This window comes from Coregonus lavaretus (genome assembly GCF_964263955.1).
Source record: "Coregonus lavaretus genome assembly, chromosome: 21".
Classification (NCBI taxonomy): Eukaryota; Metazoa; Chordata; class Actinopteri; order Salmoniformes; family Salmonidae; genus Coregonus; species Coregonus lavaretus.
In genome coordinates, this window is record NC_140008.1 from 1,073,224 (window position 1) to 1,098,423 (window position 25,200).

The window sequence follows — 25,200 nt, forward strand, 5'->3', positions numbered from 1 at the left end:
GCTAACGCTACAGAGCTGAGTCAAGCAGGGCCAAACTGGGCTGGCTAACGCTACAGAGCTGAGTCAAGCATGGCCAAACTGGGCTGGCTAACGCTACAGAGCTGAGTCATGCCAAGCAGGGCCAAACTGGGCTGGCTAACACTACAGCGCTGAGTCAAGCAGGGCCAAACTGGGCTGGCTAACGCTACAGAGCTGAGTCAAGCAGGGCCAAAAACTGGGCTGGCTAACACTACAGAGCTGAGTCAAGCCAAGCAGGGCCAAACTGGGCTGGCTAACACTACAGAGCTGAGTCAAGCAGGGCCAAACTGGGCTGGCTAACACTACAGAGCTGAGTCAAGCCAAGCAGGGCCAAACTGGGCTGGCTAACACTACAGAGCTGAGTCAAGCAGGGCCAAACTGGGCTGGCTAACACTACAGAGCTGAGTCAAGCCAAGCAGGGCAAAACTGGGCTGGCTAACACTACAGAGCTGAGTCAAGCAGGGCCAAACTGGGCTGGCTAACGCTACAGAGCTGAGTCAAGCAGGGCCAAACTGGGCTGGCTAACACTACAGAGCTGAGTCAAGCAGGGCCAAACTGGGCTGGCTAACAATACAGAGCTGAGTCAAGCCAAGCAGGGCCAAACTGGGCTGGCTAACACTACAGAGCTGAGTCAAGCAGGGCCAATCTGGGCTGGCTAACGCTACAGAGCTGAGTCAAGCAGGGCCAAACTGGGCTGGCTAACACTACAGAGCTGAGTCAAGCAGGGCCAAACTGGGCTGGCTAACACTACAGAGCTGAGTCAAGCCAAGCAGGGCCAAACTGGGCTGGCTAACACTACAGAGCTTAGTCAAGCAGGGCCAAACTGGGCTGGCTAACACTACAGAGCTGAGTCAAGCAGGGCCAAACTGGGCTGGCTAACACTACAGAGCTGAGTCAAGCAGGGCCAAACTGGGCTGGCTAACACTACAGAGCTGAGTCAATCAGGGCCAAACTGGGCTGGCTAACACTACAGAGCTGAGTCAAGTCAAGCAGGGCCAAACTGGGCTGGCTAACACTACAGAGCTGAGTCAAGCAGGGCCAAACTGGGCTGGCTAACGCTACAGAGCTGAGTCAAGCAGGGCCAAACTGGGCTGGCTAACACTACAGAGCTGAGTCAAGCAGGGCCAAACTGGGCTGGCTAATGCTACAGAGCTGAGTCAAGCAGGGCCAAACTGGGCTGGCTAACGCTACAGAGCTGAGTCAAGCAGGGCCAAACTGGGCTGGCTAACGCTACAGAGCTGAGTCAAGCCAAGCAGGGCCAAACTGGGCTGGCTAACACTACAGAGCTGAGTCAAGCAGGGCCAAACAGGGCTGGCTAACACTACAGACCTGAGTCAAGCCAAGCAGTGCCAAACTGGGCTGGCTAACACTACAGAGCTGAGTCAAGCAGGGCCAAACTGGGCTGGCTAACACTACAGAGCTGAGTCAAGCAGGGCAAAACTGGGCTGGCTAACACTACAGAGCTGAGTCAAGCCAATCAGGGTCAAACTGGGCTGGGTAACGCTACAGAGCTGAGTCAAGCAGGGCCAAACTGGGCTGGCTAACACTACAGAGCTGAGTCAAGCCAAGCAGGGCCAAACTGGGCTGGCTAACGCTACAGAGCTGAGTCAAGCAGGGCCAAACTGGGCTGGCTAACACTACAGAGCTGAGTCAAGCAGGGCCAAACTGGGCTGGCTAACACTACAGAGCTGAGTCAAGCCAAGCAGGGCCAAACTGGGCTGGCTAACGCTACAGAGCTGAGTCAAGCAGGGCCAAACTGGGCTGGCTAACGCTACAGAGCTGAGTCAAGCAGGGCCAAACTGGGCTGGCTAACACTACAGAGCTGAGTCAAGCCAAGCAGGGCCAAACTGGGCTGGCTAACGCTACAGAGCTGAGTCAAGCAGGGCCAAACTGGGCTGGCTAACGCTACAGAGCTGAGTCAAGCAGGGCCAAACTGGGCTGGCTAACGCTACAGAGCTGAGTCAAGCCAATCAGGGCCAAAATGGGATGGCTAACACTACAGAGCTGAGTCAAGCAGGGCCAAACTGGGCTGGCTAACACTACAGAGCTGAGTCAAGCCAAGTTCTGGAACCATCCTTGAAAGGACAATGTGTGGCCATTTCCGGGTGGCCATTTCATTAATTCTTCCCCCATTCGTTTGGGATTGAGACCTGCAGTCACCTTGATTTAAGACCACTTTTGAGAAGTGTTCCACAGGCAGTAAATCTATTGTAGAATAAATGGAACCTGGATCCATTTCATTCTATTAACATGGCTTGTGTGTGTTATAGCAGTAATGGGGTTAAACTGATATTAAAATGACAACTCCATAGGTGGGTACCAGGTCAGGGGAGTTCATCTCTGCTCCCAGCATCCCTGGGACAGTACTGATCAACATACCTGACCTGATGCAGAGGTGGACCAGTGATGTTTTCCTCTCAGTGGTGAGACTTGGCCTTCCATTTGACACACTGTTAACTCATAAGATCATACATGATGTTACAGGCTTATTGCATGTGGAAACAGACCTGCATTCAATTACTATTTAAAATCATGTTGAATACTTAATAAGCAGTGCTTGATTGAGTTTGCCTGTTGTAATGGAACCAATAGAAAAGTCCCAAAAGTACAAACATCAAAAACTTTTCTCGTTCAGTTAGTCCCTCCCTGTTTCAGCTAATTATCTTCAGTTTGGTGCCTAGTGAATACGACTCAGGTCTCTATGGAAACATCAATGTAAATTCACCTTAGGTTTTTACTCCTCACTTTCCCTTTCAGGTCTATAGGGTTTTGCTGCCCCCTGCTGGAGACTGGAGCACAAGGCAGTCCCTGGCTTTCTTTGGGCAGCTGGAGGATGAGGCCCTCCTCACCTGTTGTGACGGGTCCAACAAATATCCCCTGGTGAAGGCAGGGTCCTATCTCATCCAACGCTTCAATGACTCTTATGGGAGGCAGTGAGCATTTCCCATGTTAAGCTATGGAATTAATTGTACAGCATTGGATTGGTGTTGGCATGGGGTAGAGGGAGTTTACATATACCAGTCATTTCCTTTTAAATCCATGAAGGGAAGTGGACAAGTTCACACTTAGAAAGGAGATAATAGTTCCACACCCCATGTGTCCTGATAACTCCAGGAATGGAACCATATTGAGGTTGTCTGCTTTCTATACGGTTTGATGGGAGAGAGAGAGACAGAGAGACAGAGACAGAGACAGAGACAGAGACAGAGACAGAGACAGAGAGAGAGAGAGAGAGAGAGAGAGAGAGAGAGAGAGAGAGAGAGAGAGAGAGAGAGAGGGGACATCAGGTAAAGTTCTGGAGATGAGGGAATATGTGTGCAGAAAGAAACCCTCCAGTATGGTTAACCCCAGTTAGGCCCAGTATGGACTATCAATACAAGTGACCATTTAGAATGTGACCCAGTTCAATGGGTCTTAACAGAACTGGGGGATGTCAGCCATGAAGTTGTCTAAACACAACTGGAATATAATTTGTTTCTGATTCATTGTTAATGGATTTTCCATTAGGAACACAGGGGGAAAACCTAACACAACAACACACATAACACACAACCAATAAAAACAAAGGGGGAGGAAACCACTAAAGTCATTACCATATTGTCATTTTCTAACGACAGGGAGAAAACATGTAAAATCTAGAAGACTACTTTAGATCTGGTCAAAAGAAGCCTAGTGCACTACGTAGGGAACAGGGTGTCATTTGGGCCAGAGTCAGTAACTCCCCTGGGTATGAATTGTCTCTCTATCTTATCTGTCTTCTATATGATGTTCTCCTCTCCTCCTCTCTTCTCTCCTCTATTCACTCAATTCTATCATCCACACCACATGCCAGCTTCAACACAATCCATTTACAAGTTAAAGACACACCTTGGAATAAATAGCAAAGGAAAACTACTTCTAGATGGATTTTTTATTTCCCATCACCATGAATCATATTTAATAACTGAACAGTAGCAGACCTAACTTCATCTGTTCCTGACTCTGGGTAGTGGATTAAAAATACCATCAATCTCCAATGATATTAAAGTACAATTCTGAACATTACTGATATAACCTCCTGAGTGGCGCAGTGGTCTAAGGCACTGCTTTGCAGTGCTAACTGTGTCACTAGAGATCCTGGTTCGAATCCAGGCTCTGTCGCAGCCGGCCGCGACCGGGAGACTCATGGACGGCGCACAATTGGCCCAGCGTCGTCCAGGGTAGGGAAGGGAATGGCCGGCAGGGATGTAGCTCAGTTGATAGAGCACGGCGTTTGCAACGCCAGGGTTGTGGGTTCGATTCCCACGGGGGGCCAGTATAAAAAAAATAAAAAGTATTCACTAACTGTAAGTCGCTCTGGATAAGAGCGTCTGCTAAATGACTAAAATGTAAATGTAAAAATGATATACTGAGTGACAAGTCAAGATAGCTGATGTTTTTATTGTTTGGTTAATAGCACCACCTGCTGGACAGGTTTAATGTTGCTTGACTGAGCAGTATGGGAGAATAAAAGATGCCAAACTTAGGGCCGGTTTCCCGGACATCTCCATTGAACATGCTTTTTAGTCTAGGACTAGGCTTCATCTGTGTCCGGGAAACCGGCCCATATAGTTCAATTAGCAAGTAAGTAACACTACCTGTTCCATGATACTGAGGAAAATGACATTGAGACAGAGAACCAATTGAGAAAACATTTCAATGGTTCTGAATGACAACCAACATACATTAACAGCATACATCATGATTAATGTGAATATATAAGATTAAAACATTGCACTTAAAAAAATATGAATGCATTGAATTGTAATTCATAACATATTCTGAAGATCAAATCAATCAAATCATTGTACATAAAAACAGAGCAGAATGAATCATCACATCTGGGGACCATCACCACCAGCATGACTAGTATCTATGTGGACCCTACTACAGTTTAACCAGCTCAGCTATAGACTACACCAGCATGACTAGTATCTATGTGGACCCTACTACAGTTTAACCAGCTCAGCTATAGACTACACCAGCATGACTAGTATCTATGTGGACCCTACTACAGTTTAACCAGCTCAGCTATAGACTACACCAGCATGACTAGTATCTATGTGGACCCTACTACAGTTTAACCAGCTCAGCTATAGACTACACCAGCATGAATAGTATCTATGTGGACCCTACTACAGTTTAACCAGCTCAGCTATAGACTACACCAGCATGACTAGTATCTATGTGGACCCTACTACAGTTTAACCAGCTCAGCTATAGACTACACCAGCATGACTAGTATCTATGTGGACCCTACTACAGTTTAACCAGCTCAGCTATAGACTACACCAGCATGACTAGTATCTATGTGGACCCTACTACAGTTTAACCAGCTCAGCTATAGACTACACCAGCATGACTAGTATCTATGTGGACCCTACTACAGTTTAACCAGCTCAGCTATAGACTACACCAGCATGACTAGTATCTATGTGGACCCTACTACAGTTTAACCAGCTCAGCTATAGACTACACCAGCATGACTAGTATCTATGTGGACCCTACTACAGTTTAACCAGCTCAGCTATAGACTACACCAGCATGACTAGTATCTATGTGGACCCTACTACAGTTTAACCAGCTCAGCTATAGACTACACCAGCATGACTAGTATCTATGTGGACCCTACTACAGTTTAACCAGCTCAGCTATAGACTACACCAGCATGACTAGTATCTATGTGGACCCTACTACAGTTTAACCAGCTCAGCTATAGACTACACCAGCATGACTAGTATCTATGTGGACCCTACTACAGTTTAACCAGCTCAGCTATAGACTACACCAGCATGACTAGTATCTATGTGGACCCTACTACAGTTTAACCAGCTCAGCTATAGACTACACCAGCATGACTAGTATCTATGTGGACCCTACTACAGTTTAACCAGCTCAGCTATAGACTACACCAGCATGACTAGTATCTATGTGGACCCTACAATACAGTTTAACCAGCTCAGCTATAGACTACACCAGCATGACTAGTATCTATGTGGACATACTACAGTTTAAACCAGCTCAGCTATAGACTACACCAGCATGACTAGTATCTATGTGGACCCTACTACCGTTTAACCAGCTCAGCTATAGACTACACCAGCATGACTAGTATCTATGTGGACCCTACTACAGTTTAACCAGCTCAGCTATAGACTACACCAGCATGACTAGTATCTATGTGGACCCTACTACAGTTTAACCAGCTCAGCTATAGACTACACCAGCATGACTAGTATCTATGTGGACCCTACTACAGTTAACCAGCTCAGCTATAGACTACACCAGCATGACTAGTATCTATGTGGACCCTACTACAGTTTAACCAGCTCAGCTATAGACTACACCAGCATGACTAGTATCTATGTGGACCCTACTACAGTTTAACCAGCTCAGCTATAGACTACACCAGCATGACTAGTATCTATGTGGACCCTACTACAGTTTAACCAGCTCAGCTATAGACTACACCAGCATGACTAGTATCTATGTGGACCCTACTACAGTTTAACCAGCTCAGCTATAGACTACACCAGCATGACTAGTATCTATGTGGACCCTACTACAGTTTAACCAGCTCAGCTATAGACTACACCAGCATGACTAGTATCTATGTGGACCCTACTACAGTTTAACCAGCTCAGCTATAGACTACACCAGCATGACTAGTATCTATGTGGACCCTACTACAGTTTAACCAGCTCAGCTATAGACTACACCAGCATGACTAGTATCTATGTGGACCCTACTACAGTTTAACCAGCTCAGCTATAGACTACACCAGCATGACTATATCTATGTGGACCCTACTACAGTTTAACCAGCTCAGCTATAGACTACACCAGCATGACTAGTATCTATGTGGACCCTACTACAGTTTAACCAGCTCAGCTATAGACTACACCAGCATGACTAGTATCTATGTGGACCCTACTACAGTTTAACCAGCTCAGCTATAGACTACACCAGCATGACTAGTATCTATGTGGACCCTACTACAGTTTAACCAGCTCAGCTATAGACTACACCAGCATGACTAGTATCTATGTGGACCCTACTACAGTTTAACCAGCTCAGCTATAGACTACACCAGCATGACTAGTATCTATGTGGACCCTAATACAGTTTAACCAGCTCAGCTATAGACTACACCAGCATGACTAGTATCTATGTGGACCCTACTACAGTTTAACCAGCTCAGCTATAGACTACACCAGCATGACTAGTATCTATGTGGACCCTACTACAGTTTAACCAGCTCAGCTATAGACTACACCAGCATGACTAGTATCTATGTGGACCCTACTACAGTTTAACCAGCTCAGCTATAGACTACACCAGCATGACTAGTATCTATGTGGACCCTACTACAGTTTAACCAGCTCAGCTATAGACTACACCAGCATGACTAGTATCTATGTGGACCCTACTACAGTTTAACCAGCTCAGCTATAGACTACACCAGCATGACTAGTATCTATGTGGACCCTACTACAGTTTAACCAGCTCAGCTATAGACTACACCAGCATGACTAGTATCTATGTGGACCCTACTACAGTTTAACCAGCTCAGCTATAGACTACACCAGTATGACTAGTATCTATGTGGACCCTACTACAGTTTAACCAGCTCAGCTATAGACTACACCAGCATGACTAGTATCTATGTGGACCCTACTACAGTTTAACCAGCTCAGCTATAGACTACACCAGCATGACTAGTATCTATGTGGACCCTACTACAGTTTAACCAGCTCAGCTATAGACTAAACCAGCATGACTAGTATCTATGTGGACCCTACTACAGTTTAACCAGCTCAGCTATAGACTACACCAGCATGACTAGTATCTATGTGGACCCTACTACAGTTTAACCAGCTCAGCTATAGACTACACCAGCATGACTAGTATCTATGTGGACCCTACTACAGTTTAACCAGCTCAGCTATAGACTACACCAGCATGACTAGTATCTATGTGGACCGTACTACAGTTTAACCAGCTCAGCTATAGACTACACCAGCATGACTAGTATCTATGTGGACCCTACTACAGTTTAACCAGCTCAGCTATAGACTACACCAGCATGACTAGTATCTATGTGGACCCTACTACAGTTTAACCAGCTCAGCTATAGACTACACCAGCATTACTAGTATCTATGTGGACCCTACTACAGTTTAACCAGCTCAGCTATAGACTACACCAGCATGACTAGTATCTATGTGGACCCTACTACAGTTTAACCAGCTCAGCTATAGACTACACCAGCATGACTAGTATCTATGTGGACCCTACTACAGTTTAACCAGCTCAGCTATAGACTACACCAGCATTACTAGTATCTATGTGGACCCTACTACAGTTTAACCAGCTCAGCTATAGACTACACCAGCATGACTAGTATATATGTGGACCCTACTACAGTTTAACCAGCTCAGCTATAGACTACACCAGCATGACTAGTATCTATGTGGACCCTACTACAGTTTAACCAGCTCAGCTATAGACTACACCAGCATGACTAGTATCTATGTGAACCCTACTACAGTTTAACCAGCTCAGCTATAGACTACACCAGCATGACTAGTATCTATGTGGACCCTACTACAGTTTAACCAGCTCAGCAGTACCATAGACCCTAAACCCAGGATAGAGGGGCTGAGTGAATGTGGTCTGGACTCTGTGGAGGAGGGTCATTGTGTCAGAGACACTGTAGAAGGACAGAGTACCTGCCTTGTGATCCAGGTCCACTCCTACTCTGGAGGACTGAGGGCCTGATACTTTAGTCACAACTTTATTGTGTCTGAAACAATAACCACCTCTATAACACTCTAAACTCCAGGACTTGTTATTGTATCCAAATCCACCATCTCTCCCTTTTCTGCTGATGTCTTTATATGAGACTGCTGTAACACACTCCTCACTCCACTCCACCTCCCAGTAACAGCGTCCAGACAGACCCTCTCTACACAGAACCATCAAGTTGTTTGTGAATCTGTCTGGATGAACAGGATATGGTTGGACTTGGCCTGTACGTTTCACCTTTCTGTTCCCTTCAGACAGAGAGAGGAGTGTGTCGGCTGTGTTTGGGTCCAGTGTGAGCTGACTGGAATCTGGGAGAAGAGCAGAGCAGAGACCAATGAGAGGAGTTAGAACAATAAGTGAAGTCAGATACTGTATCTACCCTGTCTTTGATTAGAGCACAGCAGAGATCAAATCAGAGAAATATGAGGAGTCAGATAGATACCCAGTCTTTGATTAGATCTACTATTGCTATATATTTCTAGAGGGATTGTTAGGAGTGTCAGTAAAAAGAGACTGTTAGTTACTTCAGAATAAAGAGACTCACATTGTAAGAACTGTTCTCTGGTCTTGGGAACTGGAGGCAGTACAACATCCACTATATTCACTACAGACACACAAACACATTCACAGAGAGAGGGAATGTTATCATCACACCATATTCCACATGTATATGACTAGTAGGGAACTTTCAATGGTCTAAAGTTGATGTTCTTATTATTTTCAACACACCTGTAGTGGAGATCTTGGTCCATTCTCCTTTAAGGACGTCTTCTAGTTTCTCTCTCAGTTCAGACACAGTCTTACTCACATCTCCAAAGTACTGAAGAGGACGGACAACGATGCTGGGTAAGTCTGAAGATACACTGGTACTGGAGAGAGACTGATAACTCTGGAGAGAGAGAGAGAGAGAGGGAGAGAGAGCAGAACCAAATGATTGAGAGTTTCACATTAAGTTAATTTCATATCACATGTATCAAGGCAGTTGAGTTACCTGGAGGAAATGGATGTGATCCTCTGTGTGTGAGAGCTGCTCCAGCTCAGTGCTTCTCTTCCTCAGCTCAGCTATCTCCTGCTCCAGTTGCTCCAGGAGTCCTTCAGCTTGACTCACTTGAGCCTTCTCTTGGGCTCTGATCAGATCCTTCACCTCAGAGCGTCTTCTCTCAATGGAGCGGATCAGCTCAGTAAAGATCTTATCACTGTCCTCCACTGCTGCCTGTGCAGAGCGCTGTTAAGAGAGAGAGAGAGAGACTTGTCTTACTTTAATGAGCCATCCTCATTACACTAACACCCCCACCCCTAAAAGCACATTGCGTGCCACCACAACCTCCACACAATCACATTATCCAGTACCCAACACCACAGTACAATACACCAACCAGCACCACATTCCAACCGTCCATCCAACCCCTCCTCTCCAGCCGTACAGACAGCCCCCCTGAGCCCCCATACCTCCTGAAACATCTCCACACTGTTGATCATTTTGTACAACTCAAACTCAACCCTAAGGCGTCAACAGTAATGGCATTACCCTGGCAACACAGAAAAAACATGATGAACAGTCTGTCATTGCAGAAAACGGACACCCCTCCCCAACTCCCAGGTCAACCCGAGCCAACCAGCTATTGGTGTCCAGGGCTCCATGTAATACCCTCCACTGGACGACCCCTGACCTTTCCAGCACTGGGAGCTTATAGAGCCCCTCCACCTATACCCTGCCATGCTCTCAGCCCCCACAACCCCCTGCCACTGATGCCCCTTCACTCCCACTAAGCTCAGAGTGTTAAAAGTCAGTAAGTCCTCCGGACTCTCCTGCCAGTCCCCAGTCTCTGCTGTCACTTGCAGTGGTGGAAACGGTGGTGGCCCCTCCTCAGGCTGCTCCAGCCCTCAGTACTGCAGCATAGAAATCAGAGACCCCTGCTGTATGGAGTCTCTCCTGCCGCATGATGAAGAGCTGCTGATCCAGCCCCAAACCACCAGCCCTCCTCAACAGAGCACATGCTGGTTCCCTCCAGCCCACCTCCGTACGGTACAGTAGCCTCTGTGCTGCTGAGTCAGAACGCTGCCACCCCGACCAGAAAAAATTCACTAACTTGCGCTGCAGGTCCACAAGCAGACCACCGGGGGGCGTTGAGAATGGCCAATTTAAGCCATAGAGAGGATGCCACCAAGTTGTTGATGATCAGCACCGCCCCTCTGTATGCCACTTGGGAGATGAGCCACCTCCACTTCGTCAGCCTCGACACCACCGCTTGTGACACTCCTTCCCAGTTCTTCCTATCCCAACCCTCCGAGCCCAGATACACCCCAAGCATCTTGAGCCACTCACTGCCCCACTGCAACCCCCCTGGAAGCTGCGGAGGTGCCCTGTCCCTCCATGCCCCACATAACAGAGCCTCACTCTTGCCCCAGTTTACCTAAGCAGAAGACGCCCCCTCGTACACCCTCAAACTATTCTCCAGGGCCTGTAGGTTCTGCTCATCCCTAACCAACACAGACGTCATCAGCGTATGCTGCCACTGCTATGCCTGTCCCCAACCCTATGCCTGGCTCCCACACTCCCTGTAGCCTCCTGCGTAGCAGGCCCAGAAAGGGCTCAATAACAAGAGTGTATAGCTGCCCTGACAGAGGGCATCCCTGGTGAATGCCCCTCCCTACCCAGACTGGCCTACTGAGCCCTCCCCACACCTTGACCATACATGAAGCCCCAGCGTACAGCATTTGAACACAGGCCACAAAATTCTCCCCACAACCAAAACAACACATTGAACAGATATTCATGGTCCACCCTATCAAATGCTTTCTCCTGATTATGAACAGATTGTCTGTGATTGAGCGTCCTGGTCCACAGTACGTTTGGTCCTTGTGTACAATAGAGTCCAGGTGGGACTTCAGTCTGTTAACGAGGACCTTGGTAAAGACCTTATAGTCCAAACAGAGCAATGCCACAGGCCTCCAGTTCTTTATGTCGCTCAAATCCCCTATTTTGGGCAGGAGAGTCAAAGCCTCCCGTCTACAGCTTAGAGACAGCTCCCCCACCCCGACGCACTCACGCAACACACGTTCTGTTCAATAATTCCCCAGAACTTTTTATAAAAATCCACAGGCAGACCGTCTGTGAGATAGCAGCTGAGAGTTTGTAAAAGGCCAGGGAAATGTCTATTTGATTTCTCTGTGACAGAGAGAGTTTGGAAAGGTCTGTGAGCAGAACCTGAGAAAACCCAGGATCACAGAGTTCTGCCCTCTATAAATCAGAGTACAACTCCACAGCCGCAGCCTCATCTCCTCACAACAGAAGTTACCCACCCATCAGGCTCCCTCATCTCCCCACAACAGAAGTTACCCAGCCATCAGGCTCCCTCATCTCCCCACAACAGAAGTTACCCACCCATCAGGCTCCCTCATCTCCCCACAACAGAAGTTACCCGCCCATCAGGCTCCCTCATCTCCCCCACAACAGAAGTTACCCACCCATCAGGCTCCCTCATCTCCCCACAACAGAAGTTACCCACCCATCAGGTTCCCTCATCTCCCCCACAACAGAAGTTACCCACCCATCAGGCTCCCTCATCTCCCCACAACAGAAGTTACCCACCCATCAGGCTCCCTCATCTCCCCACAACAGAAGTTACCCACCCATCAGGCTCCCTCATCTCCCCACAACAGAAGTTACCCACCCATCAGGCTCCCTCATCTCCCCCACAACAGAAGTTACCCACCCATCAGGCTCCCTCATCTCCCCCACAACAGAAGTTACCCACCCATCAGGCTCCCTCATCTCCCCCACAACAGAAGTTACCCACCCATCAGGCTCCCTCATCTCCCCACAACAGAAGTTACCCACCCATCAGGCTCCCTCATCTCCCCACAACAGAAGTTACCCACCCATCAGGCTCCCTCATCTCCCCACAACAGAAGTTACCCACCCATCAGGCTCCCTCATCTCCCCACAACAGAAGTTACCCACCAATCAGGCTCCCTCATCTCCCCACAACAGAAGTTACCCACCCATCAGGCTCCCTCATCTCCCCACAACAGAAGTTACCCACCCATCAGGCTCCCTCATCTCCCCACAACAGAAGTTACCCACCCATCAGGCTCCCTCCTCTCCCCCACAACAGAAGTTACCCACCCATCAGGCTCCCTCATCTCCCCACAACAGAAGTTACCCACATATCAGGCTCCCTCATCTCCCCACAACAGAAGTTACACACCCAGCAGGTTCCCTCATCTCCCCACAACAGAAGTTACCCACCCATCAGGCTCCCTCCTCTCCCCCACAACAGAAGTTACCCACCTATCAGGCTCCCTCATCTCCCCACAACAGAAGTTACCCACCCATCAGGCTCCCTCATCTCCCCACAACAGAAGTTACCCACCCATCAGGCTCCCTCATCTCCCCACAACAGAAGTTACCCACCCATCAGGCTCCCTCCTCTCCCCACAACAGAAGTTACCCACCCATCAGGCTCCCTCATCTCCCCCACAACAGAAGTTACCCACCCATCAGGCTCCCTCCTCTCCCCCACAACAGAAGTTACCCACCCATCAGGCTCCCTCATCTCCCCACAACAGAAGTTACCCACCCATCAGGCTCCCTCCTCTCCCCACAACAGAAGTTACCCACCCATCAGGCTCCCTCATCTCCCCACAACGGAAGTTACCCACCCATCAGGCTCCCTCATCTCCCCACAACAGAAGTTACCCACCCATCAGGCTCCCTCATCTCCCCACAACAGAAGTTACCCACCCATCAGGCTCCCTCATCTCCCCACAACAGAAGTTACCCACCCATCAGGCTCCCTCATCTCCCTCACAACAGAAGTTACCCACCCATCAGGCTCCCTCATCTCCCCCACAACAGAAGTTACCCACCCATCAGGCTCCCTCATCTCCCCACAACAGAAGTTACGCACCCATCAGGCTCCCTCATCTCCCCACAACAGAAGTTACCCACCCATCAGGCTCCCTCATCTCCCCACAACAGAAGTTACCCACCCATCAGGCTCCCTCATCTCCCCACAACAGAAGTTACCCACCCATCAGGCTCCCTCTTCTCCCCACAACAGAAGTTACCCACCCATCAGGATCCCTCATCTCCCCACAACAGAAGTTACCCACCCATCAGGCTCCCTCATCTCCCCACAACAGAAGTTACCCACCCATCAGGCTCCCTCCTCTCCCCACAACAGAAGTTACCCACCCATCAGGCTCCCTTATCTACTCCACAACAGAAGTTACCCACCCATCAGGCTCCCTCATCTCCCCCACAACAGAAGTTACCCACCCATCAGGCTCCCTCATCTTCCCCACAACAGAAGTTACCCACCCATCAGGCTCCCTCATCTCCCCACAACAGAAGTTACCCACCCATCAGGCTCCCTCCTCTCCCCCACAACAGAAGTTACCCACCCATCAGGCTCCCTCATCTCCCCACAACAGAAGTTACCCACCCATCAGGCTCCCTCATCTCCCACACAACAGAAGTTACCCACCCATCAGGCTCCCTCCTCTCCCCCACAACAGAAGTTACCCACCCATCAGGCTCCCTCATCTCCCCACAACAGAAGTTACCCACCCATCAGGCTCCCTCATCTCCCCACAACAGAAGTTACCCACCCATCAGGCTCCCTCATCTCCCCACAACAGAAGTTACCCACCCATCAGGCTCCCTCATCTCCCCCACAACAGAAGTTACCCACCCATCAGGCTCCCTTATCTCCCCACAACAGAAGTTACCCACCCATCAGGCTCCCTCCTCTCCCCCACAACAGAAGTTACCCACCCATCAGGCTCCCTCATCTCCCCACAACAGAAGTTACCCACCCATCAGGCTCCCTCATCTCCCCACAACAGAAGTTACCCACCCATCAGGCTCCCTCATCTCCCCCACAACAGAAGTTACCCACCCATCAGGCTCCCTCCTCTCCCCCACAACAGAAGTTACCCACCCATCAGGCTCCCTCATCTCCCCACAACAGAAGTTACCCACCCATCAGGCTCCCTCATCTCCCCACAACAGAAGTTACCCACCCATCAGGCTCCCTCATCTCCCCACAACAGAAGTTACCCACCCATCAGGCTCCCTCATCTCCCCACAACAGAAGTTACCCACCCATCAGGCTCCCTCATCTCCCCACAACAGAAGTTACCCACCCATCAGGCTCCCTCATCTCCCCCACAACAGAAGTTACCCGCCCATCAGACCAACGTAAACAATGGATTTTCTTGGTTTCCCCAGTCTGTTTCTCCAAACCTAAAGAGCTGGGAGCATCCATCTCTCTCAACATGGAAAAACTAGCTCTTACAAGTGATCCTTTTGCTTTCTCTGAAAAGAAAGCCACAAGGTCCCTGCGTAGTTCAGATAGATTATCTTGTAGCCCCACCCTACCTTGCCCCACCAGCTCAGCCTCCACCTCACTTATGAACCACTCAAGCTCCCCCAGTACTCTCCTGGCCTCTGAAGAGGAAAAATCTGTATACTGCTGACAGAAAACCTGAATATGTGCTTTCCCTACGTCCCACCACTGACTGAGAGACTCAAACTCCCCCTTCTGCTGTCCCCACCTCTCCCAAAAGCCTTGGAAGCTTGAGCAAAAAGTGGCATTTTGTAAGAGCTTTACATTGAATTTGGTGAAACAGAGAACTGAGCCCTGTACTAGGTACATACACATTTATGAAAGTAAAGACAAGGTCATTATTTGGGCTCTAACCACTAACAACCTACCCTTACACACCTCTTTTGACATTTTAATGTTTTTGTTTGACATATTCCCCCAGTCTCTGCTGCCGTTCATGTTAAGGAAGTCTAACCGTGAAATCTCCATAAGAGGTGGGAGGGAAATCACCACAATCAGAAACCAGTAGAGAAGCCCATAAAGCCGCCATGCCAGAAAAAACCATCCATTTAAGCAGATTCTGAAGACATGCCCTTAAGAACCCATGAGCCATTTTCTCAGCCTATACCGCTTCCTGGGTGAGAGGACACTAAACCCCTCATTCTTCATCACGTGTTGTACGGACCTTACAAACCTTCCAGGATCAATAAAATAAGACTCCAGCAGAACCTTCTTTTTCCCCTTTAGTCTCCATCAGGAACCTAGAAAGTTCTCTCAACGTATATACTGGGCCCTCAGCCTGACTGTCTGTCAGCTCTGGATCCAATGAGCCGTCTGAAAACGAGACCGCCTTGTCCTCCGCTCCCGCAGACTCACCTCCCCCCTCTTCCTCCTCCTCCATTGGCACGGTACCGTCCTCCTCCTCCCCAGTCTCTGCCCCCCTGCACTTCCCCCCTGATCAGAGCCTCTTCCCCAATTACAGGCAATATTTCCTGGGATGAGCCCACCAAGCCTTCGCCCACCGGAGTCTCTGTTACTACAGAAACCTGCCTCAGCTCATGTAGCCCAGCTGCAACCTCCCCACCACCGCTTTCTCCACGGCCTGCGCACCATAACTTGACCCTGCTCTACTCTCCTCCCTCCTGGTACCACCACCACTTGACCCTGGTCTACTCTCCTCCCTCCTGGACCACCACCACTTGACCCTGGTCTACTCTCCTCCCTTCCTGGTACCACCACCACTTGACCCTGCTCTACTCTCCTCCCTCCTGGTACCACCACCACTTGGCCCTGCTCTACTCTCCTCCCTCCTGGTACCACCACCACTTGACCCTGCTCTACTCTCCTTCCTCCTGGTACCTCCACCACTTGACCCTGCTCTACTCTCCTCCTTCCTGGTACCACCACCACTTGACCCTGCTCTACTCTCCTCCTTCCTGGTACCACCACCACTTGACCCTGCTCTACTCTCCTCCCTCCTGGTACCACCACCACTTGACCCTGCTCTACTCTCCTCCTTCCTGGTACAAACCACCACTTGACCCTGCTCTACTCTCCTCCCTCCTGGTACCACCACCACTTGACCCTGCTCTACTCTCCTCCTTCCTGGTACCACCACCACTTGACCCTGCTCTACTCTCCTCCCTCCTGGTACCACCACCACTTGACCCTGCTCTACTCTCCTCCCAGCCTCTGCCCCCTGAGTCCTAGTAGGCTGGACAACAGAACAAGTCAAAATTCACTGAAGGTTGTAAAACAGCCAAAGAGCATTGGCTGAGATGGAACACTAGCCTGAGGCCAAAGCAAATGAATTGAAGCGAACCATCACTGAGCCTCTTCTGACTGGAATGATCCTTAGAATTCAATTTTCCCTAAATGGCACCAAAAAATGTCTACCTTTTTATTTCAACACTACAATCTGTTTTTAGGACGAAACAGAAAAACATAAGTAATAAATAACAACTGGTGTAGAAAGTAAACATCCTCACCTCGATGGTGCCAAGTGTGCTTATATCTGCATTACCAGGAAGTAGGAATTTTTTTTAACTTCTGACTATTTCTGGTCTAGCGATCGATGACAGCAGAGTACACTGCCCAACCTGATGTCATTAGAAAGAGGAGATTATCCTGATTAAAATGGAGTCTGACTTGAAATATACAATTGTGAGATATTTTGTGAAATAAAGAGACATACCTATATTTCCCCTAAAGGAAACAATGGGACGACCTCAGAGCTCCAGGAGTACATGTTTTTTTTGGGACGTTTTAACTACCAGCAATACGCTGCCCAAACTTACATCATTAGACATAATAGGTTATCTTGATTAAAATGATGTAGAACTTCAAACCGTTAAAATTAATACATATATTTGACATAATTGGTGAAATAGACAGACATGTCCCTATTTCCCCAAAACAATGGCAGTCTGAAAGTTCTAAGAGCAGTCTTTTATTTAACCAGTTGACCATTTATCTACGACCATTTGCCTTTTTGTGGATTGTTTACCTTTAGTTTACATGTGAGTCATTTAGCAGACACTCTTAATCTAGCGGTTAAGAGCGTTGGGCAGTAATCGAAAGGTGGCTGGTTCGAATCCCCGAGCCGACTAGGTGAGAAATCTGTACCCTTGTACATTGACAGATTTAGGCACTTAACCCTAGTCGTTCTGAATAAGAGCGTCTGCTAAATGACTCACATGTAAATGTAAACTAGGCCTCTGTGAAAGCGTGGCAATAACTTATTAAGTGCATGCCGCCACCTACTGTGCTGGAGTGTGTGGTCAATCACGGTTTCCAACATTTCTAAATCCTCCTACCTAACTCAGTACTTCTGAGAAAATAAAGAAGAGCCCTACTAACTTCTAATAGACCCTCCCCCATCCCCAAAATCCCTTCCAAACCCCCCCAACCCCGTCCAACCTCAATGACCCTACACTTCAATCTTTCCCTCTCTTCAACATACTAACAACAATATAACAACACATGCTCCACCGTTTCATCGACGTACCCTCCAGACACAAACCATTCCCATGCTTGCCAACCAGATGTAATGACGAGTTCAATGTACAATGTCCTAAGCGCAATCAAGTAAACACCACCTCTTCCTTCCTAATCTGACTTTTGAATCTTGGTCCATCGACCTTTCTGTAAAACTGTAAACTATTCATATAAATGCCGGCCCTTGTGCTCAGAGTACCATCTCTTCTGCCACACATCTATCAAAATGGCTCTGATCTTACATTTGGCCTCACCTCTACCCAGTGGAACATTAATATCAATTATATCTTGTTTCAAAGATCTTTTAGCTAACTGGTCTACAATTTCATTCCCTTCCACACCGGAATGTGCTGGGACCCAGCAGAATGTCACTACTACACCCATTCTCTCAATTCTCCATAATAACATTAATACCTCCAATAGCAGGTCACTCCTATTATATTTACCAGATGATAAACTATTAAATACAGACAAATCTGAGTATACTATAATTCTAACAGGTTGTACGTCCTCCAACCACTGGAGGGCAACTATTATCACCAACAGTTCAACTGAGTATACTGACAGTTCATCTGTTAGTCTTCTACATATCTGCACATCAAATTCAGGAACGTAAATGCCTGCTCCTGTGAGCCCACTATCTGGGTCCTTGGATCCGTCTGTGAAAAGCAGTAAAAATGCATAAAAACCTCTACCAATGTAATTGTCAACCAGTTTCACTATATCACTGACTTCTGACCAATCTTTCCGTTTCTCTACCAAGGTTAGATCAACAACAGGGTCTGGGAGTAACCATGGAGGAACATCCCCTATCACCACAGAAGGGCCAACCTCCAACTCCCTCAAACCACTCTCATCAGCAAGCTTTCCAACTGTCCAACCAAAACCACTGCCTTGTCTACTAGTATATTCCCAACAGTCATCTAGAACAGTAGCAGTGGGATGCTCAACCTCACAGCCTTTCAACCCAATAAGATAATGACAATTTTTTACGCTGTATATCCAAAGGCATCTCACCTGCCTCCACCAGTAAGGCACATACAGATGTTGATTTAAAAGCACCAATACATATCCATAAAACTTTATTCTGGATTCTGTCTTTGCCGCTGTTCCATAAAATATACACTCATAATCAATTGTCGTCCTGATCAGAGCTCTATAAATATCCATCAATGATTATCTGTCAGCACCCCATTCATAACCAGAGACCCACACAACCAAGTACCGCGAAAGTGATGGAATGAGAGAGACAGAGTCATCGTTACAACACTGTACATAGCGTAACATAACATTTCTTCTTCTTTGGAGTTTAACGGCGGTTGGTATCCAATATGTTGCATTACCGCCCCCAACTGGACCATAATATCAATCCATTTTACTATGTGATACAAAATGGGAAAAGGGGAAATTAAAATAATTTTAAAAAACACCCTTCCAACTAACCCTACACTCATTAAATACCCACTACCCCATTCCACTACTTTGACCCTATCTGCTCCTGCACCATGCCAACGGCCTGGGAGGACGGGACAACACCACTCAACACACCCTGTAACTCTTCTGAAGTCAAATCTTGTATGCCCAAATACTTCTCTGCAGCTGCCACCACAATATCTATTTTCTGTGATTTACGTTCCATTTCTGCGGTACAGTTGATAACCATTGCTATGAACTCTAAGAAGCTAACTTTACTGAAGCATATATCACTCGTTGGCCTATCCCTCTGTGCTGGCACAGATCTACTACTCACAGGGATCCTCTCAGGATCTCTCACCCTTGACCCATCCTCCTCTACTTTCTTCACTGTCTCAGCATACGACACCTTCTGCACTACTCTGACTCTAGCCACCTCAACCTGCCTCTCTCGCACCGGACACTTCAGATCCCCAGCAACATGGGCATCCCAACAGTTGACACACACAACTTTATCCACCGAAACTACACAATCCTCTATCCCATGCCCTCCTGCACACTTCCCACATCTTGGAATCTCCCTCCTACAAACTGCTGCAACATGACCATAAACGTTGCACCTGAATCAGCACAGTGGATTCGGCACAAAGCTCTAACAGGATAACTGATATATCCTACCATGACTTTGTCGGGTAAAGACTCAAACCTCAAAAGGACTGACAGTGACTCCTCTGTTTCACCACGCTCACCACCGGGTCTGTGTTGCACCAAACGGCGGGCATCACAAACACCAGGAAGCTTAAACTTGAATTGCTCCACCTCCACACTTAACGCTACCCCAGAAATCACTCCTTTCAATGGTGTCCTGTTCCTAAGAGCAAAGCAAGAAACAGATCTTGACCCAAGTTGCGTGACACGGAGCGCCCACTCCCTCTGGTCAGAAGAAACACAAACAAATATCACAAGTCCACTACAGGTTACCTTCACTGATTCAACTGCACCCAACTCCTTTCCCACCCACCCTGAAACCACAAATGGATCTGTCAAAAGGTATGGATCCACTTTCTCCAACAATGTAACTCCTACTGCACCAGATTCTTCTTTATCATGTCCATTGATGCCAGGCTCTGGTTCTGAGCTCTTCACCACACCTTCTACCTCACTTAACTCTCCCTCATTCATTTCCATTTCACCTCCAGAACTCAGTCTGGCGAATGGCTCACTCTGTTTGCACTTGAATTATAACATTTGAAATGTCTATTCCTTTAAAACTTTTGTGAGTGAAATGATTGTTTATTTCACTTTTGTTTATTATCTATTTCACTTGCTTTGGCAATGTGAATTTTTGAATTGTGAATGTTTGAATTGAGAAAGAGAGCGAGCGAGAGAGTGCCTTGCAAAAGTATTCATCCCCCTTGGCGTTGTTCCTATTTTGTTGCATTACAACATGTAACTTAAATTGATTTTTATTTGGATTTCATGAAATGGACATACACAAAATAGTCCAAATTGGTGAAGTGAAATGACAAAAATAACTTGTTTCAAAAAAATTCAAAAACATTAATAACGGAAAAGTGGTGTGTGCATATGCATTCACCCCCTTTGCTATGAAGCCCCTAAATAAGATCTGGTGCAACCAATTACCTTCAGAAGTCACATAATTAGTTAAATAAAGTCCACCTGTGTGCAATCTAAGTGTCACATGATGTGTCACATGATCTGTCACATGATCTCAGTATATATACAGTGGGGGGAAAAAGTATTTAGTCAGCCACCAATTGTGCAAGTTCTCCCACTTAAAAAGATGAGAGAGGCCTGTAATTTTCATCATAGGTATACGTCAACTATGACAGACAAATTGAGAAAAAAAATCCAGAAAAACATATTGTAGGATTTTTAATGACTTTATTTGCAAATTATGGTGGAAAATAAGTATTTGGTCACCTACAAACAAACAAGATTTCTGGCTCTAACAGACCTGTAACTTCTTCTTTAAGAGGCTCCTCTGTCCTCCACTCGTTACCTGTATTAATGGCACCTGTTTGAACTTGTTATCAGTATAAAAGACACCTGTCCACAACCTCAAACAGTCACACTCCAAACTCCACTATGGCCAAGACCAAAGAGCTGTCAAAGGACACCAGAAACAAAATTGTAGACCTGCACCAGGCTGGGAAGACTGAATCTGCAATAGGTAAGCAGCTTGGTTTGAAGAAATCAACTGTGGAAGCAATTATTAGGAAATGGAAGACATACAAGACCACTGATAATCTCCCTCGATCTGGGGCTCCACGCAAGATCTCACCCCGTGGGGTCAAAATGATCACAAGAACGGTGAGCAAAAATCCCAGAACCACACAGGGGGACCTAGTGAATGACCTGCAGAGAGCTGGGACCAAAGTAACAAAGCCTACAATCAGTAACACACTACGCCAGGGACTCAAATCCTGCAGTGCCAGACGTGTCCCCCTGCTTAAGCCAGTACTTGTCCAGGCACGTCTGAAGTTTGCTAGAGTGCATTTGGATGATCCAGAAGAGGATTGGAAGAATGTCATATGGTCAGATGAAACCAAAATAGAACTTTTTGGTAAAAACTCAACTCGTCGTGTTTGGAGGACAAAGAATGCTGAGTTGCATCCAAAGAACACCATACCTACTGTGAAGCATGGGGTGGAAACATCATGCTTTGGGGCTGTTTTTCTGCAAAGGGACCAGGACGACTGATCCGTGTAAAGGAAAGAATGAATGGGGCCATGTATCGTGAGATTTTGAGTGAAAACCTCCTTCCATCAGCAAGGGCATTGAAGATGAAACGTGGCTGGGTCTTTCAGCATGACAATGATCCCAAACACATCGCCCGGGCAACGAAGGAGTGGCTTAGAAGGAGTGGCATTTCAAGGTCCTGGAGTGGCCTAGACAGTCTCCAGATCTCAACCCCATAGAAAATCTTTGGAGGGAGTTGAAAGTCTGTGTTGCCCAGCGACAGCCCCAAAACATCACTGCTCTAGAGGAGATCTGCATGGAGGAATGGGCCAAAATACCAGCAACAGTGTGTGAAAACCTTGTGAAGACTTACAGAAAACGTTTGACCTGTGTCGTTGCCAACAAAGGGTATATAACAAAGTATTGAGAAACTTTTGTTATTGACCAAATACTTATTTTCCACCATAATTTGCAAATAAATTCATTAAAAATCCTACAATGTGATTTTCTGGATTTTTTTTCTCTCATTTTGTCTGTCATAGTTGACGTGTACCTATGATGAAAATTACAGGCCTCTCTCATCTTTTTAAGTGGGAGAACTTGCACAATTGGTGGCTGACTAAATACTTTTTTCCCCCACTGTACACCTGTTCTGAAAGGCCCAAGAGTCTGCAACACCACTAAGCAAGGGGCACCATCAAGCAAGCAGCACCATGAAGACCAAGGAGCTCTCCAAACAGGTCAGGGACAATGTTGTGGAGAAGTACAGATCAGGGTTGGGTTATAAAAAAATATCAGAAACTTTCAACATCCCACGGAGCACCATTAAATCCATTATTAAAAAATTGAAAGAATATGGCACCACAACAAACCTGCCAAAAGAGGCCGCCCACCAAAACTCATGGACCAGGCAAGGAGGGCAACAAACAGACCAAAGATAACCCTGAAGGAGCAGTTATGCATGTGAATAGTAATGCACGCTCAAGTGTTGTGTTTTTTTATCTTATTTCTTGTTTGTTTCACACAATAAAAAATATTTTGCATCTTCAAAGTGTTAGGCATGTTGTGTAAATCAAATGATACAAACCCCCCAAAAAATCCATTTTAATTCCAGGTTGTAAGGCAAGAAAATAGGAAAAATGCCAAGGGGGAGAATACTTTTGCAAGCCGCTGTATGTATAGGGGACATGAGTCAGTCATGGTTACTTAAAGTCATGTGATGAGGTAGCCCTGCCTGCGACTTCAAAATCAGTGTCGGCCCACGGCCCAATGGGGAATGTCCTCTTGGTGTAATGATCAAGACCCAGGTTCATATCCCATCAGTTACATTAAGCAGTCTATTCTCTGAAAGGGGTTCAGACAGCCTGTTCCCAACAGTGGGATTGGATAGGGGCCTCTCTCTCTCTCTCTGACTGGAGGAGAGAAGTGAAATGGTGTGTCTCCTCTGGTCAACAATACTCACCTTGAGAGACTTCACAGCTTTTTGGAGCTTCTTCAGCTCCTTCTCTCTCTCCTGGAATCTCTGCTGGACCTTCTGCTGACTCATCCCCAGCTGCCTCTGTGGAGAATCACTCTTCAATGAGCTATCAAGCTTTATTTGTCCAGTAGATCAATAGTATAGTAATGGGACATAGGGCCCATAGAGAGGAAGGTCTAAAATCTTGAGGTAGTCCCTTTACCATATGACATTTTCTATGTTGCTATGTTAATGATTATAGTTTTTATGGTAGGTGTACATGTATCAAGGGGTTGAAACTCAACTTTGGACTCATAACAGGGCATTCGGAATGATAATAGTGTTTGACTTTAGAAAATGGTGATACATTTGGAGCAAACTCAATATACACCAAAGTTTGTGTTCATATTTCTTCTGCCGTGGATCGATTTCATTTGAATTATCTCATATTCAAACAGCCTCAGATCCTACTGTATCTTTAATTCTTTATTTATCAGACAGTCACCAACAAGTAGTTCTGGTCTTACCTGTTTCTCAGTCCTCTCTGCTGCAGCTGACACTGTATTATGGCCTTTATGTTCATCCATTGTACACAGCAGACAGATACACTGCTGATCGGTAAGACAGTAAACCTCCAGCAGTTTGTCATGATGAGAGCAGATCTTCTCCTGTAGTTGTGCGGTGGCTTTGACCAGCTTGTGCTTCTTCAAAGCAGGAGATTCATAGTGAGGTTGGAGGTGAGTCTCACAGTAAGAGGCCAGACACGCCAGACAGGACATGAGGGCTTTCTGCTTTCTGGTCCCAGTGCAGACATCACACGCCACATCTCCAGGTCCAGCATAGCACAGAGCAGGAGGGGGAGCAGCCTGGAGTCCTGTCTTCTTCAGTTTCTCCACCATCTCAGCCAAAATGGTATTTTTCCTCAGATTAGGCCTTGGAGTGAAGGTCTCTCTGCACTGAGGACAGCTATAGACCCCTTTCAGAACATCCTGATCCCAGCAGCCCTCAATACAGCGCCTACAGTAACTGTGTCCACAGGCAGTAGTGACCGGCTCCTTCAGTAGATCCAGACAGACAGAACAACAGAACTGGTCCTGGTCCAGCAGATCTCCGTGCTGAGCCATTTGGACGGTTGTTCACTCTCACACAGACAGACGACACAGAGACTCAGATCAGTTTCGTTTCCACATAAGTTAGTTTTTGGGAGGGCGTGGACTTTCTGGATCTGCCAGATAGGTGAGGTTAGAGGGAGGGAGGGAGGGAGGGAGGGATAGAGAGAGAACTGCGTTCAACATGGAGAGGGAGACAAATATTTTAGTTTCTAGGTTAGGGCCCTTCATTTGGAATAAATCTAACAAATATGAGTTGTTAGAATATATAAAGGGTAACAGTTCCTATGAAGTACATATTATAATTATTTTAATAAGCTTCATAATGCCTTATAATACACTT

The 25,200-nt window shown here is 47.0% G+C and overlaps 1 protein-coding gene across 1 annotated transcript; it reads right to left on the bottom strand.

The window, feature by feature from the left end:
* Positions 1 to 9,817: 9,817 nt before the first annotated feature.
* Positions 9,818 to 24,918, bottom strand: LOC311148650 (E3 ubiquitin-protein ligase TRIM47-like; the record flags this gene model as incomplete). The annotated part of the gene is made up of 3 exons (XM_084185637.1): positions 24,276 to 24,918; positions 23,755 to 23,850; positions 9,818 to 10,069 (listed from the first exon to the last, which is right to left on the bottom strand). The coding sequence occupies exons 1-3, from the start codon at positions 24,870 to 24,872 to the stop codon at positions 9,818 to 9,820; spliced, it is 945 nt and encodes a 314-aa protein (XP_084041763.1). The 5' UTR covers positions 24,873 to 24,918.
* Between the last annotated feature and the right edge of the window lie 282 nt (positions 24,919 to 25,200).